This window comes from Pleurodeles waltl, chromosome 3_1, assembly GCF_031143425.1.
Source record: "Pleurodeles waltl isolate 20211129_DDA chromosome 3_1, aPleWal1.hap1.20221129, whole genome shotgun sequence".
In the NCBI taxonomy this organism is placed as follows: Eukaryota; Metazoa; Chordata; class Amphibia; order Caudata; family Salamandridae; genus Pleurodeles; species Pleurodeles waltl.
In genome coordinates, this window is record NC_090440.1 from 96,000,983 (window position 1) to 96,019,062 (window position 18,080).

Sequence of the window (18,080 nt, forward strand, 5' to 3'; positions counted from 1 at the left end):
AGATGGATGAACGCTGGGTTCACAGGAGGGCTTTGCGTTTGGTACCACATGCTGGGTTTAGGCTTTACTTGGGCTCTGTGCTGGGGGAGGGGCAAGCCGGGCACAACTCTGCATTCGGATGTGGGGGAGAGCCAGGAGACAGGAGGGAGGGCAGCCGGAGGGTCTCTGCGCCCTCCACACTGCCGTTCTCTGCTCTGGTGTGTGCCGGGGGACCCTCCTGCCCTCGGAGCGCGCAGGAGTCCGGAGGGAACCGGGAGCCCTGTTCACTGCCGCAGTCAGAGTGGTCCACAGGGGGGCGCTGCAGGGCCGGTGATGGCGCCCGAGATGGGCCAGGGAAGCTGGACATGATGGAGAGATGAGGGGACGCCGGGGGCGGCTGCAGGGCCCCCCTCCATCTCCCAAGAGATAAAGGCACCGAGCGGGATTCAGCAGGGGAGAGCCTGACCCAGGTACTGGAACATTTTCAATAATCTGATTGGACAGATGAACACATCGATGTCACCTGTGGCAGCGAAGTCTCGGGACAGTAGCGTAACGAAACCTGAGTCCACCCCCCCAACCCCCCGCAAAGTGCACGAAGGCCCCCCCTCCGAACTCACTCAGGGGCTGTCTGGCCAGGGTACTGTGCAGAGAGGGCCCTCTGGAGCTCGGGGGGGCCCAGCAACGAGAGGGCCTTTGTTACGCCACTGTCTCGGGATAACTTTTCTTGTCTGCCTCAGAAAAGAGATTGTGTACATTATGCCTATAGAATTGAGGATGTGTGTATGTGTAGATTTATTTCTTGTTTATAATACCAATGCTTCCATTTTGTCTTTATTAATGAGGCTACTCACACATTCCAAAACTGAAATATGGCTACGGGGGTTGATGGAGGGTTGGCCATGCGCGATATCCACAAATGTTCGGTGAGCATCCCGCAAACTGAAAACTCCGAGCAACCTGTGTCTCTAAAGGCACACGGCGCGTCCTGCACCCATCAGGCTTTAGGAAAGGACGGTTTTTAATGTAGCGGGCGTCCTCTCACGAGCTTTCACGTGATGACAAACTCAGCAGAAGTCTGTTTTGATTCGTAGAAGGCAGTTTGCGCAGTGTGAGCCTTTAAAAAAACATTGACGCACGCATTTTGATTTTTTTAACAACAAAGCACAAATTCATTAGATATTTTGAGACCTATTTTGGCATCAGCCCACTGCAGAGCTGTATACGCTTTGATAAGTCATTATACACGTATGCTTGCTGTTATAGTGAGTGTGTATTTGTGACAAAGTCTTGGTTCAGAATTGACCAGTTTTGTATTATCTCGATGGGCCTCCTGGAGAAAGTCAGGTATCAGTGCACTGTGACTTTCAGTTTCAATTCTGAGAGTAGGATGGGCTGTAGGCGTCACCATCACTGTGAGAGCCAATCGGGTTTCAGGAGCCTCCATCACTGTGAGAGCCAATGGGGCTTCAAGAGTCACAATCACTGTGAGAGCCAATGGGGCTTCAAGAGTCACCATCAATGTGAGAACCAATTACATATTCCAGTGCCCATATATAAAAAAATGATCACCATTGATAGATTCACTGTCATATCATGATCCACAAGATTCTTTTGTTGTGTGGCTGTACAACAAAAATGGAAAATTTGTATTCATTGTTTAATTCTTCCTTTGTAGCAGGTGAGTTTGGGAGAGTGTGGAGTAAACATAGAAATGGAGGAGACAAAACACCTCTGAGATCAAAAGCAGAAATAGATCTGATTGCTCCCGGGGTACCGTGTCCTTTGGAAATATGTTGATAGCTTCTCTGGCCTTTGCATGTGCAACCACTGGACCACAAAGTACTCCCTGTGGAGTCAAGGCATGTGTTGACCTCATCAGAAGCAAAGCTCTTGACATGTTGATGCAGCTGAAAGATCTCCAGGCCTGGTACCAGGGGTCTAATGTAGAATTTGGCCAATGGGTCACTTCACTGCAAAACTGCAAACATCCCATCCGCCTTATTACCAGTGCCATAGGATTCAATGTACTTGTAATAAGGCGGTCAGGATATCCGCCATGTCATGATGGAATAACATGTCTGACGAACTCTAAATTAGGCTCCGATTCAATTTCTAGTTGGTGGTACGTCATGACAGAGCCAGATATGCGTGTTGCTAAATCCTGGTGATTATAACTGACTCTGCCCTCTCGCCTTTCAGTGGCATCAGTCACTCCTTCTGGGGAGTCACCTCTTAGTTGTGGCAAGCTGTTCCCCAAGCCTGCGAAGTGGTAATAGACATCTAAATAAATTATTTGTCATAATTAGCAAGAACTATGTCGGACTCTTCTCCAGCCACATACTTTTTGACTGGCTGTGCCCAGCTCCACTGACATACAGAGCAACAAAAAGTTCAGAAAATCTAAATTTTTCCCCCAAAGCCTACCAATAAATATTACTCAACCAACGTGAGAGGGTTTCTCCCTCTGATGTGCTATTGTCGTCGCTACTGGTGGCCTAATAATGCTATCTGTACTTCAGTGGGATTTTCATTTCGACAGATGTTAATGAAATGAGATACAACGTAGACAAATTTGACAGTCTTACATCTTTTTTAGTTTTAAAATAAGGGCCATGCGCAGATGGATAAAAAGCATGTTCTTGGAGCTTGTTTTGATTCACGTTTTTCTCTTTTTATACCCAGAGCCAGCAGACCACGCGCCCCCCCAGCAGCTGGGAATGAATGAAAGCGCGCTGTCCACCCTTCACACTGCGGGCAGCATCAGCACCAGTATTGGTGGCAATAACTCCTCTGCCATCCCCCAACCTAACTCTGCCAACAAGCCCTGGCGCAGCAAGTCCCTGAGCGCCAAACACACGGCCACCTCTTCCATGCTGTCGGTCAAGCAGCCGGTGCCAGAACCTCCCAAAGCCGCACCAGAGACGGTCAAGCCAGCGGCCAACAGCCAACGGTCCATGCTGGAGAAGTTGAAACTCTTTAATAGCAAAGGTGCATCCAAAGCGGTGGGTCCATCCCTGGACCGCCCAGAGTCCCGGGACGCGGCTTGTGAAAGACTAGAGTCCATACCTAGCTTTGAGGAGACGGAAGAGGCTGAAGCAGCCATGCGGACTACACAGACTACAGGGGCACTTTCCAGTAGTCCCAAAATTGCACTTAAGGGCATTGCACAGAGGACTTTTAGCCGGGCATTAACAAATAAGAAAAGTTCCCCTAAGTACAATGAGAAAGAAAAGCAGAAAGAGAAAAGCAAAGACGTCAAGAGGGCCTCCGTCACCGAGAAGCCAGAAATTAAGGAGGAGCCGAAGGAGGAGCCAGTCGCGGCCCCATCAGAAACGCCAAAAAAGTCCTCCAAAATCGCCAGTTTTATCCCTAAGGGGGGAAAGCTAAGCAATGCCAAGAAGGAGGCAGCACCCCCTCCAAACAGTGGCATACCAAAGCCCGGGTTGAAGCTCGCTACAGGGAAAACCTCAAGTGCCCCCGCCAAGGAAGGTGAGAGAAGCCGCGGTGGCAAGCCTGGCCCAGGCCTCTCGCTCCAAAAAAGCCAGCTCGACAGGCATTCCAGTTCCACCTCAAGCATAGCCTCGTCTGAAGGCAAGGGCATTGGGGGTACGGCCAGTCCTTCCAATAGTAGCACTGCCCAGGCCACCCATGGGACAAGTGGTATCACCCAGACCACCGCGTGTAATACTGTCAGTGTTCAGCTACCTCAACCACAGCAGCAATACAACCACCCCAACACAGCAACAGTTGCACCGTTCATGTACAGGTGAGATGTTTGTGGTGGAGCGCCATGTTTGATGATGTAATCTGTTCTTGTGAAATGTTTGCACAGTATTCAATGATGGGGCTCTACGGGGTATTATAGAAAATGTTCCTCTTGAGTTTGTAGAATTTTGAAGGCTGCCTAATATAGGACAGTTGACACTAGCATTTGATTGGCTACAGGTGAACTAATCTGCAGTGAAAATGGGAAATTCCATGACATAGTCGTTCTTCTGAAAGTCTGAAATTTCTGAAAATTCAGTACTCTTCGGAAAAGTCACTACTTGTCATTATCTAACCTGATGGACCAATCCCTAACCCTTTAGCCTTTCATAGATACTTGCCTTCTGGGATAGTTACAGAGGATGTTTCTGTGCACACTTTGGCAGCATTGGGGGTCCTATAGATTCTGTAGGGACTTCATTACTCGTAAGCCAGGAGGCACCTTAGAAATTGATGGAGGAATATATGGGGCGATGACTTCACTCAAGGACTCAATGTCTAGTTTTTCCAGAGATGAGTCCACTTCTATGTTTTATCTGTGAACTGAATATAAGGGCAAGCAGATTTTGGAGCGCTAAGAAACCACGTGTTCGGATATGGTTCAGAGATTCGACTAAGAAAAAACTTCTTTGAAGGTTTTGGTTCAGTGGGAAGAAGTTTTTCTAGAAACTTGCCCTGCAGAGAATGTAAAATTTATTTAACTGTAAGAGAGCATGATTCACGACTTTGGTGTTCTTCACATTTTTGTTTGTACAAAATTGACAAACAGTGGTATGTATGGTGCCACATGGGGTATCAGTTAGACGAAATACCGAGTGTGTGAGTGAGATCATGTGCCTCTGCGGTGCATCCTTGCCGTAGCATGAGGTCGCTAAGGTCTAGTCATGCAACTTTGCAAAATAGCTTAATAAAGAAACTTAGTAACGGAGAACCTGTTATAAAGAAGTAGTAGTAAATAAAATGTTTCTCAGCCTTAGCTCCAATGTTATATCAAACCTGTTGCAATGAGTTCCATTGTGGGGAAGACTACTTGCCCGCTCTAACCCTGGTCCTGCCTCTCACTACACCTCTAAGCCTAACCCTTGCTCCCCTCATCACCATTTTTCCCATCACCAGTGAGCGGTTTCCCCTAAGGATCCTTCAACCCTTCCAACCTTCCCCAAACAACTTCAATTCCTTATACGCACCATCCACTCACTTTGATCTTCCGCAACTCCTATTTTGTTCCGGTTTGTCACTAGTTAGTTTTTAAACTGAGTTTCTCTATGCTCTGTGGGTTCAGAATGCTTCTTCTGGTTGCTCTCCTGCCACCCCCTATACCCTCATCCACCCACTGACTAATTTCTCTTCAACATTTTTCCTTTTGATCCCCATACTATAGGCCATTCACGAAGAATACCCTCGTACATTCATTGGTTATAAAGACAAAACCATTTAAAGGCTTTAAAAAGATCCTTTTGATTGTCACCCCTGTATTTCTCTTCACGCTGAATACATCTTTCACCTTTTACATCATCATGAATAATCCTGTATATGGGTCCTTCTCCTGCCATCAGAAGTGGCCCCCCTTTGAAGGTCTGACTTTCTGCAAACTGAGATCTTTCCCTAAGTAAGTGATTAAACTTGTCACTTTGGGACCACTAGATACTCACTGCTCTTGTACTGTGCCCCTTATGCCATCTTATCTGTGAGAAACTGTTCCAGAATCTCTTGATTGTGGCCTGCCCTACTGGTTGACTTGAAGTTAGGAAACCTGTGTTTCTTGTTTTAGTCAGCAAGACCTATTGTTACCTTTCCTTCAAAAAATACATAAAATGGGCATTGGCTCCGATCTAGCGAGGTGTCAAGCAGGGATGTGTTCTTGCACCAACCCTTTTCAATTGCTATATAAATGATGCTGTCAAAACATTGAAGGATCTCAACCTTGAAGTGCCGAAACTATGCAATGAAAGTGCACCAGTACTGCCGATGACGCAGTGCTGCTGGCTAGTACCGAGATATCAATGCACCATTTGTTGAAAGGGTTGGAGCATTTTTGTGCCACCAGAAAACTGACTATTAGTCGGGAAAACAAAGTACATGATTCTTAATCAAAAATGGAAGCTGGAAGCTACTTTCAAGGTTTGTAATAAATCCTTGGATCAGGTAGCCACATATGATTACCTAGGCATCCGCATGGATGGAAAGCTTTCGTGGTTACTGCAGCTATCCAAAAATAATTCTTCCCTGGCCCAGGAAGCTGTGGCAGTGCTGAGATTCGCAAAATTCAGTGGCAATCATTCTGTGAGGTCAGCATTACTGGCTTATAAAATGAAGGCGAGAGCGGCATGCACTTATGGCGCTGACATCTGGGGGTAGAGAAATACCCCAGTAATACAAACCATGGAAAACAATTTCATAAGATGGCTGCTGAATTTGGGTAGTGGGACGTCAACGGACGCAGTGAGAATAGAGTTGCATATAGGAAATATCCTAGACTACTTTGCTTAAGCATCAATTAAATACTGGTTCTGCATCTGGTCTAAAGAGGAACTTGTACCATATATAGCAGTTTTAATAGACATCATGAAGGCTCAAGAATATCATAAGATGCCTTGATTCATCTACCTGTCAAAAGTCCTAGTAAATATTGTCCTAGAAGAATTTTGGCTTCATCCAGAAAGCATCACAGAGGCCAGCTGTGGTCAAAAAGGCGTACTGGGACTATAAAAATTCAATGGTTTATAATCAACAAGTCCCCCTGTTAAAACGCCACTTGCCATATAACCAAGAGCACTATTCTTCCATCTTTATTGAGGACATTTATCCAGTGGAAAAAAGGTATCTTTATCTACAATTCCTTCTGGGTGTACTACTGGTGGTCACAGTAACTAAGAGGTGGCCAAGATCATCTGTGGAGGAAGCTGATTACTGTCCATGTGCTGTGGGTGGTTGTGAAATACTACCTCATTTTATCTTGTTGCGTCACTTTAAACTCTGACCCCGTAAATATTATTTACGTCCACTTTTTAAAAAGTATAGGATCATAAAGTGCAAGGAGGCAGAAGTTTTGTGCATGCATTCGGACACAAGAGATGCTATGATGGCTGTTTCATAATACATCTTTTTGCACGGAAACACAAAGCTCAGAAGCCCTTCGGTCATTATATGCAGGTACATGAAGTTTCTTAAGGTGTAATGGGAGTTTTGAACCCGGTGCTAGACAGGGTCTATTGTAGAAATTTGATCGTTTTGCTGCTTGAACCATCACATTTCTGTTATGTTTCCCTTCAACATTAGTAGTAGGTCCCCACTAATTTGCCAGTGTTATTACAAAGAGAGCAGCCTTAGTAACTACTATGGTGGATGAGTGATGACTTCGTATTTACTGGCTTAAACGAGGGGCGACCTTGAAATGGGATTTTGAATTTGGTACTAGAAAGAGCCTTTTGTGGAAAAGTCATCTTCCTGCTGCCTGAACCTTTACACTTCGGTTATATTTCCTTTCAATACTAGTAGTAGGTCCCCACTAATATGCAAGTGGCATTACAAAAAGAGCATCCTTAGTAGGTAATACTGTGGATGAGCTATGACTTCATATGTACTGGCTTTATCCTTTTATTTTTATTTCTATTTGAATTCTGTGTTGACAGAGACATTTACCAATCACGTTTTCAAGGGCAAGGCAGGGGCCCTAAGCTGGTCCATGGTGGATGCAGATGGGTTCATGGTTAGCGAGAGGGAGGATTTTGTTTTTCCCATAAGCAATACATCTTGGGTGTTGCTGTTGGATTAGAACCGGTTGGGAAAAGAGTCTTGAAATGTAGGCCCCTTCGTTTTCTGGAATATCTTATGTGGTACTACTTCCTTCCGTCCTATTTCCAATATTTCTGCACTTTTGATCTGTACTGTAGATTTTAGGTTGTTTACATTTTCATTGTGCTCGCGGTATGATATTTTTGCACATTATCAAAACGTCTGTCTTTTAGATGTTGAATTGGCTTAATTTGAGTCTTTTAGTGGTAAGATAAATGTTGTTATTTTGATTTGATTACCAGCATGTTTTTAGTGTTGATTGACTAATTAATTTATCTTTACTTTTGAGGTTATCCTATGAAATTATTGTATTTTAGATTCAATGTATATAAAATTAAATTGTATATTTCATTAATTGTTATGGCCAGTTCGACTGAGATGATAAAGAATTTTGACTTTTTACTTTGCATTACTGTACAGAATGGACTATTTTCAGGGCCACTGGAATTGTGATTGTGGGGCCACAGCGTTTTTCACATATTTGTGGATTTGCTGCAGTTACCATGTAATCCATCATCTACAGATTTTAACAAAAAATAGTTTCTAGCTCAAACGGTTGAAAAGTTACTAAAAACACAGCGCCACTTTTTGCCGTGAATTGTAAGGCCCTTTGCAAAGGGTGACTGGTAACTTTTCTGTTGCTAATTCCTATATTTAAGTGTTAAACTGGTACCAGTGAGATGCAATCTATGCTCACGGAGAGTTAACAAGTGTAGAAGTGACAAACAAATGAAATAATACTATCAAAAAATCTGGCTCATTATGCCAAATAATTTGCCTTTTCTTGACACATAATTTAATCAGCCCTGCCACATAATTTGTCCCTCCTATACCACATAATAGCAGTAGCCCCGACTATTTACGTCTAAAAAAATACACTGAATAATCTCACTTTTATTTTTTTATTTATTTTATAAAAGCATTGTGTGTAGAAATCGATCATGTTTGTTTTTTTCCTTTGATCAGTTCTTAGTGTTTTAGTCAGAACTGAAACTGCAAACCAGACCTTTGAGTTTTGCCAGTGCTTGTTTTTTGTTGGCCAGCATCTGGCCAATGAATCCCCATAAGCAAAAGTGTTTTTTTACTTAGCATCGCATTTGAATGGAATATTAGTTATTTAAAATATCACAAAATGAATAAACAAAAATGGTAACAGTAACAGTAAAATAATTAAAATCCATTATATTCATCATCCTAATCAATGTGCTCTGACTAGCTCCAAATGCCTTGTTGGTCAAGATGGGAAAAGAACTAAACAAATAGGCATAATTAAGAATAAGCAAAAATATTTACACACAAATAAATGTAAAGAAAATTTAAAATATTTTGCGACCTTGATATGAAAACTGACCAATATCTCAGTTTTTGGTCCAAAATATAGTCTAAGATTAATTTGTACAGTTAGATATTATAACTTACACAATTACTATTGGCAATTGTTTGGTTTTAATTACGAGTCATTATTTTTGTTTCTTTTTAATGATTATTTATTGATATTTACCCAGAGGCTCTCTCCGTTGAAGAGGTCTCTGTTATTGCACCAGTGCAAGTGTCACCTTTGCCCCATCACCACAGATGACTCAGTAGCTGAGTTGAGAAACTCTGGAGAAGCTGGACGTCTGTGATAGAAACCCCTTGGAATAAATATTGCTATTTGGCGTGTAGACGTGCCAAAGGGAAAACGAGGAAGCCCGCCCATCACCAGACTGTTTCCAGTTGGAGGAAGTGTCCGGTTGACTGACCCCTTCCAGTATGTATAACTCCCCACTAGGTGGCAGCCTCTGGTTAGAGGTAGTGTCAGGCAGACTGAGTCCTCGCAGTATAAGTACACCCACACTAGGCGGCAGCTTCCGGTTTGAGGATGTGTCAGGCTCACGGAACCCTCGCAGTCCGTATACCTCTGTGATAAATGCCTCTACAAATCCTGCAGACTGTAACTTGTAGATAGTACTACCTATAATTGTGCCTTGAGGAAGCCAGAACCCTCTTTTTGGTGCATTTATATCGGACATGCTGTAATGCAGAGGAGGCTTAGACACCATTAGATATCTAACAAATATTATCAAACACGTCATCCTGCATTTGAAGGACCACCACAAATACTGTAAAAATGTGGTTTTGGCAAGTATGTTATCATGTCTACAGGTTCTCTTAACAGAAGATCTGTAACAATGTGTTTATAGCAGGCATATCATCTAACTAGGAAGAACTCTTACAGGTTATGTAACAATGTGGTTATAGTGGAGGAATAATCTGAATAGGAGAACCTCTTAAAGGTTGTGTAAAGGTGTTTACATCAGATGCATCGTCTATATAGGAGGACCTCTTACAGGTTGTGTAACGATGTGTTAATAGTGGACGTGTCATCTAAATAGGAGGATCTCTTACAGGTTTTGTAAATGTGTTTTATACCAGACGCATCGTCTAAATAGGAGGACTTCTAACAGGTTGTGTAACAATGTGTTTATAGTGGACATATCATCTAAATAGGGGGACCTCTTACAGGTCATGTAGCAATGTGTTTATAGTGGAGGAATCGTCTAGATAGGAGAACCTCTTAAAGGTTGTGTAAATGTATTTACACCAGATGCATCATCTAAATAGGAGGACCTTTTAGAGGCTGTGTAACAATGTGTTTATAGTGGACGTATCATCTAAATCGGGGGACCACTTACAGATAGTGTAAAGGTGTTTTATACCAGACGCATCATCTAAATCGGAGGATCTCTCACAGGTCATGTAACAATGTGTTTATAGTGGCAGTATCATCTAAGTAGGAGAACCTCTTCAAGGTCGTGTAAATGGGTTTCCATAGACGCATTGTCTATATAGGAGGACCTCTTACAGGTTGTGTAACAATGTGTTTATAGTGGACGGGTCATCTAAATAGGAGGACCTTTTACAGGTCGTGTAAATGTGTTTACGCCAGACGCATCGTCTAAATAGGAGGACCTTTTACAGGTTGTGTAACAATGTGTTTATAGTGGACGTATCATCTAAATCGGGGGACCACTTACAGATAGTGTAACAATGTGTTTATAGTGGCAGCATCATCTAAGTAGGAGAACCTCTTCAAGGTCGTGTAAATGGGTTTCCATAGACGCATTGTCTATATAGGAGGACCTCTTACAGGTTGTGTAACGATGTGTTAATAGTGGACGTATCATCTAAATAGGGGGACCTCTGACAGGTTGTGTAAATGTGTTTTATACCAGACGCATCGTCTAAATAGGAGGACCAGGTCATGTAACAATGTGTTTATAGCATACACATCATCTAAATAGGACTACTTACAGGTCGTGAAACAGTGAGTTTATAGGGGATGCATCATCTAAATAGAAATACCTCCTACGGGTTGTGTAACAGTGTGTTTATAGCAGATGCATCCTCTAAATAGAAGGACCTCCTACAGGTCTTGTAACAATTTGTTTATAGGAGACGCATCATCTAAATAGGAGGACATCTTACAGGTCGTGCAACAATGTGTTTATAGCAGGCACATGATCTAAACAGGAGGAGCTCTTACAGGTCTTATAACAGTTTGTTTATGGTAGTCTTGTTATCCAGTATAAAGAAAAATGTACCACAGTTAATGAAACAATGTGCTTTGGTCAGACATCTCATCCTGTAAGATAGGCTGACTAGGTATAGATTTTTTGTAATATGTTTATATCAGACATATTATTCACTAAATAAAAAGACCTCTCATGAGGTGTATAACTGTGTTTAAGGGCGGCTTGCTATCACACATAACGAAGTAAACACTAATGTAATAAAGTGGTTATGTCAGACATTTTATCCTTTACATAGGCTTTCCTGAGACAGTTTTGTAGTAATGTTTCATAACAGGCATATTATCCTCTAAATAGGAAGAGCTCTTGCAGGTCATGTAACAGTTTGCTTACAGTAGGCTTGTTATCCTGTTTAAAGAAAGACAAACCATGTCTAATGTAGGAAAGCCCTTTGGTCATCTGTCTTGTCCTGCAGATAGGATGTCCTCACATAGGCTTTGTAGTAATGTGCAGGGGCGTGGCTTGGTTAGTAAGACTGGGGGGCGGAGGGTGAGTTTCAGATTTCCAGACAATCACGCTGGCATATAATGTTTAAATGCATTATATGTCAAGCAGGGCGCGTGAGAGGGGCTGAAGAGGCAGTGGAAAAGGAGAGGTTTGCGAATTCTTAGGAGGACTAACTAAGAGAAACACAATATTTTGTAAAATAATTAACATTTTTAGGGCTTTCAAAACTGAGATGAGAGAGTGTGTGTGTTTTTGTCAGTGTGCGTAAATGCCACGCGAAATCCTACAGACACCGGACTGAAAGCGACTGCACCCAACTATTCTTCAGAAAATACATTTATTAGGGGCTGTAACACCCCAAACATCCCCCCTGAAGCTATTCTGCAGATAGCCTGTCCTGAGACAGGTTTCCTAGTAACATGTCATAACAGGCATATTACCCTCTAAATTAAAAACCTCACAGTTCACCTGACAGTTTGTTTATGTAGTCTAGTTATCCTGTATAAAGAAATACGTACCACAGGAAGTGTAACAATGTGTTTTGGTCAGACATCTCACCCTGTAGACGGGCTGTCCCGATGGAGGTTTCTAGGAAGGCGTTCAGGAAAGACATATTATCCGATAATTGGAAGGACCTTTTATGGGTCGTATAACTGAGTTCACGGCAGGTTTGCTATCACGTTTGAAGAAATACGTCCTAATGTAACAAAGTGCTTCTCTTAGACATGTTATCCTGTAGATAAGCTGTCCTGAAAAGGTTTTGTAACAGTGTGCGTGAGAGTCGTGCTGTTCGCCAAACAGAAAACGGTGCTGTAGGTTGGGTGAAATAATAAGAACACATATGTCAACATCTGTCTAGGAAGCTGTCGGAGATTATATAATAGTGATTGCATAGCAGACGTGTTATCCTGTATATAGGACGCCCTGGTGCAGGTCATGTTACACTTTGTTTACATCACTTATGTTATCATATAGACAGGAATCTGCCAGCGGTTACCTAAGAATGTATTTAAATGGCCATGTTATCCTGTAGACATGAGTGTACCTGCCACAGGTTATATACTGAAACCTGTGTGTAATACTGAAACAGTATGCCGAAAATCTGGCCTGTGACAATGTTTCTATCAGTTCCTTTATAGGTATATGAACACGTGCTGCTGTCAAGCGTGCCGTGGTGTAGCTAGGATGGCCCACCCCTGGGTACCTCACAAGTGTTTAGACGTTCAAGGGCGCTTTGGGGGTACACATGACATAATAATGTGGGGTTCCAAGTCTGGTGCTTGGCTGTTTCCGGATGACGCTGCCCTTCTTCTCCCTGCCCCCGGGTGGTGGAGAAAAGGCTTGAGAGAGCTGGCTGACTCGCCCCCCCACCCCCTCCACCCCAACGTTCACCCCCCCATCCTCTCCTCTCCCTCCCCCTTTTCCCCGCTGATGTACTGTGGGGACTGGCGATGGTCCCTCGCGGGCCAGGAGCCGCTCTGAAACCGCTGCCCGCTGAGTCCTTGTCGGAGGGGGCCTGGTCTCACCAGCACTGCTGGGCCCAGTGCCTAGAAACGTTTAGCTCCTTCGCTCTAGCGCTACACAGACACACTTGCTCGAAGTGACAGGAGAGAAGTGAGAACGGTCAGACACGGGGCAGCAGCGCACCCACCGGGCAGTCAGTGTGTGCCAGTCACAGAGGAGCCACAGGGGCCCATCGTCTTACCCCTGCAGGGCCCGCGGCACTCCTGCACCGGGACAGGCCGCACTGCTAAGCGCGTCATTCAAAGGTTCTGATTACAGATTTGCTTTGTCGCTCACATCAGACTGTCTGTCTTTTGATCATGAACCTCATTGGCTACTTGAGTTCTATGAGATGTGACAAGGTGAAACCATGCAAGTTGCAGCAGCTCCTTCAGAGAGTGCCACGAGCACCTTCCACACATGATTTGCACAGGTTGTGGAACAGCATGCCTGCGGCTCAGCGCACGTGCATTCTGTATGTTAGCTCTGGAGTGCCCTGTTGAGGTATATTCTACGCACCAGGCGGTGTAACCTGGCAGCAGGGCTGTTGAGTAGAGATCTTGGTTACCCCACTATAGTGGTATGTGTGATCTTGGGCAACAATTCACTTGTCTCCTTGTTCCTCCACTGCCTTATCTGCTCGAGGGCCCACAAGGCATAGATTAACCTCGATGTTATGCAGCAGAAAAGACTGACCTCTGATGTGCTCCACATTGTGTCCAGAGGCTGTTGGCAGAGGGACTCTTCTGACAGAGGGCCACATACAGAGGGCTCCATGGGTTACTGCTGTTTGTGTAGCTACAGATCCCACTTGTGCCCTCATTTCATCCTGGTCAGCACCTTCTAGTAGGTGGGTGACCAACCCCACAAGAGTGGAATGTCAGCCTACGAGAACACATAACACGGAGGCAGGGGACAGACCTGGCCTCCCTGTCTCCCTGCTTCTAGGTGACATACTCTGTAATTCTTATGAGCTCACTCTTTTTCTTTCTAGATTTGCATACGAAATTCTAGAGTTTGATTTCTGTAGCTTAGTTTTGAGTATTTGTAAAGCTGAGTTTTGTGTAGCAATTTATAGATCATAGCTGAAATTCATGAATATGCAAATACCTGCATACCCCAAGCTGGCATCTTTCACAGAAACCAGTGCAATTCAGTGGATGACGCTTTGCCGGGTGGGGTTGGTACATTCAGAATATTTGCTCATGAATATTTCATTTTTCCGCCTGAGCGACTGTTTGGGATTCTAGGACAGTGTCCTTCGTGGGACCGATGAATTATGTAAAGTCAGGCTGCCTGTGTTTTCCGGGTGAATGGGACGGGGCGGGCTGGCGATTTCTGAAACTGAACCCACGGAGATTGACTATGTTGTGTCTGTGCCGTTTTCAGGTCACAGACGGACAGTGAGGGGAACCTGTCGATGGATAACAGCACCGCTGGCTTGAACCCGGACCCGTCAGTCTTCAGTAAAACGGGACAACCCTTGGAAGACCTATCTGGTGAGTAAACTTGGGGAGAGCGGGCCAGACTGCTTCCGCAAGTCATCGGGAAGGAAGTAGTCAGCAGCGCCTTCCTGTCTCTTGCCTGTGCATGGAACCTTTGCAATATTGATAAGCAGCATGCTAATGTACATTTCATGCATGTAGATATGTGTTCGTAGCATGTGTGGCTGTAGATATACGTGCTCATGTTTCAACATTAGTGATATGACTTTGCCATTTAAAATTTATCAGTGATTAATCCGTTCAGCAACTGCCAGTTGTCTAAAGTATACTAATCATCCCTCCCTAACGATCAATGAGTGTGTCCTTGGTTTGTAAAAGGTTTGTGATCAAAAATTCATTGCTCCTAAATACACATAAAGGTTCTTGACTTGGAAAGCCCCAATGTGGTGGAGCCTGCAGATGTGTGTCTGTGTCATTTGCTCAGTATTGTAGCGATAAAATGGAAATATGAAAGCTTGCGGTCCCACTTACACAGACACCAACCGTCTTGCGGTCTTGTAGTCGGCTCCTGGAAGCAGGTCGTCGCTTGGGAGATGGAAGCGTTTCCTCCTGGGTGGAGAAGTGGCCTTCCTTTGTAGTTGAACGTCTCGGCCTACGGCATCCAATGGTGGAGTTGAGTGTTTCATGTGTCTAATTCATGTGGCTTCTGAGCCTGGTTCCGCTCTCAGCATCAGGGTGAAAGGGCTTCTGCTCAACAGGAAAAAGCACATTTGCATCTTAAAGCTCTTGGGATCCAAGCCCCCCGTCAGGCAGTTCATCCAGGGAGTTGGGTTTGATTGTGTAGTGTCCCCGACGCGGCTCAAAGGCCTTTGACCAATGCTTTGAGACTTCACAAAATGGCTTTCAATTAGTGGCGCTGTGCTTCATAGTCGTGTTTTGTGCTCCAGGGTTGTTAAATCGACATTTAGTGTCTTCTTGCAAGCCCGGCAGTGCCTTGCCCCATCTATGCTTTGTCAGGAGGCGATTTGTGCACAGAGTAGGTCTGGCATGACACTTCTAGTATCAAGTGGAGCATAAGGCTCATGAAAAAGGGATCTCTATACACACCACAGAGGTCTTTGTGCTTAAATACCCAGCAAGTAACGTGTTCCTAAGCAAAATGCATGTTTTACATTGAAAATAAACATTGCAGTAGACCTGCCACACGGCTGTGGCCAGATACGTACATGTGCACAAAAGTTAATTGTAAAGAGATACTTAAAAAAAAGGACAAAACACGAGGCAATGGAAGGAAAGCGAGAACTTGAGTTCCTTTTTCGGCCTATGACTGATGTCATTGAGGTGCCAAAGTGGACCAAGCCATCCTGTTGGTCTGTTAGCCAAAGGCTTTCTAGTTGATTGGTTGATTCAGGTTTAGGGGCCCTGTGGAAACCGGACTTTCCCGCACTAGGCAGCGTGTCCTTTTTATCATCCTGTACACCCCGGTCTCACCTTGACACCCCAGTCTCACCTTGACACCCCAGTCTCACCTTGACTCTCCAGTCTCACCTTGACTCTCCACTGTCACCTTGACACCCTGGTCTCACCTTGACACCCTGGTCTCACCTTGACTCTCCAGTCTCACCTTGACTCTCCGGTCTCCCCTTGACACCCCGGTCTCCCCTTGACACCCTGGTCTCCCCTTGACACCCTGGTCTCACCTTGACACCCCGGTCTCACCTTGACACCCCGGTCTCACCTTGACTCTCCACTGTCACCTTGACACCCTGGTCTCCCCTTGACTCTCCAGTCTCACCTTGACTCTCCGGTCTCACCTTGACACCCCGGTCTCACCTTGACTCTCCACTGTCACCTTGACACCCTGGTCTCACCTTGACACCCTGGTCTCACCTTGACTCTCCAGTCTCACCTTGACTCTCCGGTCTCACCTTGACACCCCGGTCTCACCTTGACACCCCGGTCTCACCTTGACTCTCCAGTCTCACCTTGACTCTCCGGTCTCACCTTGACACCCCGGCCCCACCTTGACACCCCGGTCCCACCTTGACACCCCGGCCTCCCCTTGACACCCCGGCCTCCCCTTGACACCCCGGTCTCACCTTGACACCCCGGTCTCACTTTGACACCCTGGTCTCACCTTGACTCTCCAGTCTCACTTTGACACCCTGGTCTCACCTTGACTCTCCAGTCTCACCTCGACAATACTTCCTTTCCTCATTACAGAAACCCCCCCTTGACCCAGGTGCCGCCCTTAACTCAGTGCGCAGAAACTGCTGCTGGTGTCGCCTGTGCTGCATCTGGGCTCAAATGAGACTGTGTTGTGATTGAGCGACCGGCTCAGCATCCTCTAACTAACCTCGACTCTCCTTCATCAGGGAGCAAAGGATGCATTTGAGTTGCCTCTGATTCATATAGTGTGTTATCCCCCTGGCAAGGCCCCGTTGCAGCCCCCCCCGCCTGCCCCCCCAACACCCCCCCGCCGAGCTCCAGGGGGCCCTCTTAGCATAGCACCCTGGCTGGAAAGCTCCAGAGTGAGTCCATTTGAGGGGGAAGACCCTCCATTCTTTGCGGGGAGGAGGGAGACACCTCAAGTTTTCTTTACGCTGCTGCGTGATGCCTCCATTACCTTCAACCTGGTTTTAAGAACTTATTCCCCTTATTTATTAGAACTGAGCTCAGTCCAGCTTCAGAGCTAGTACTGCCAGAGACATTAAGCTCTATATTTCGACTGCTCCTCCTCCCACCCCTCTAAAATTCATATTTCTTTTCTTTCTTGTCTAGGAGAGGACCCCGAGACTCGAAGGTTGCGGACAGTTAAGAACATCGCTGATCTTCGGCAGAACTTGGAAGAGACCATGTCCAGTTTGAGGGGGACCCAGGTCACTCACAGGTAGGACGGGCATTCATCTTGTTACGTATTATTTGTAGTCATAGGGCTAGAGGCCTAGCTGTAAACCTCCACCCTCAGCAGCATCTAGACCCATGGGTCCGCCTCTGCTTACTGCGTTACAGGGAGCCGACCGGCCCCAGATCCTGGCTTCCGCTGCACGACGTCCCATCTGCTGAAGATCACAGAGCTCATCACCTACCTCGTCCCACCTACCCCTTCCCCATCACTGTCCCACAGTGCACTACTTCCCCCTTCTCAGACCCAGACAGCTGGCACAGCTCAACTCTACCACCTCCCTCACTGCCCTCTTGTGGACCATGACCTCCCTTCAGTGGACCAACCATCTGACCGAGCCTGGTCCCACCACATCCCCACTGCCCCATATACTGCTTCTTCCTTCTCTGAAGTGACCTGCTGGACCAGCCCTCCCAGCCCCCCCCCCCCCCCCACGTTCTATACTGTGTCCCCTTCCCTGAAAGGTCCCTCTACTGGCCATCTCTGTTCTCACTGCCCCAATCTACACTGCTGTCCCTGAAATGGCCTGCTGACCGAGCGAGGCCCTCCTCATCCTCACTGCCCTATCTAAACTTCTGCCCACTTCTCTGAAATTACCTGCTGATGTGACCCTGCCCTCTCCATCCTCACTGCCAGGACCTAAACTGCTTCCCTCTTAATCTGAAC

General features: G+C 45.6%; 1 protein-coding gene across 7 annotated transcripts in view; it reads left to right on the plus strand.

Moving 5' to 3' along the window:
* Window positions 1-18,080, plus strand: part of NAV2 (neuron navigator 2) — a 523,029-nt gene that overhangs the window by 279,769 nt on the left and 225,180 nt on the right. For all 7 annotated transcript variants that reach the window (XM_069221928.1, XM_069221926.1, XM_069221921.1 and 4 more), the window contains 3 exons: window positions 2,665-3,748; window positions 14,454-14,563; window positions 17,291-17,399. In XM_069221928.1, the coding sequence (XP_069078029.1) occupies window positions 2,665-3,748; window positions 14,454-14,563; window positions 17,291-17,399 (1,303 nt within the window). The remainder of the gene's footprint in view (window positions 1-2,664; window positions 3,749-14,453; window positions 14,564-17,290; window positions 17,400-18,080) is intronic.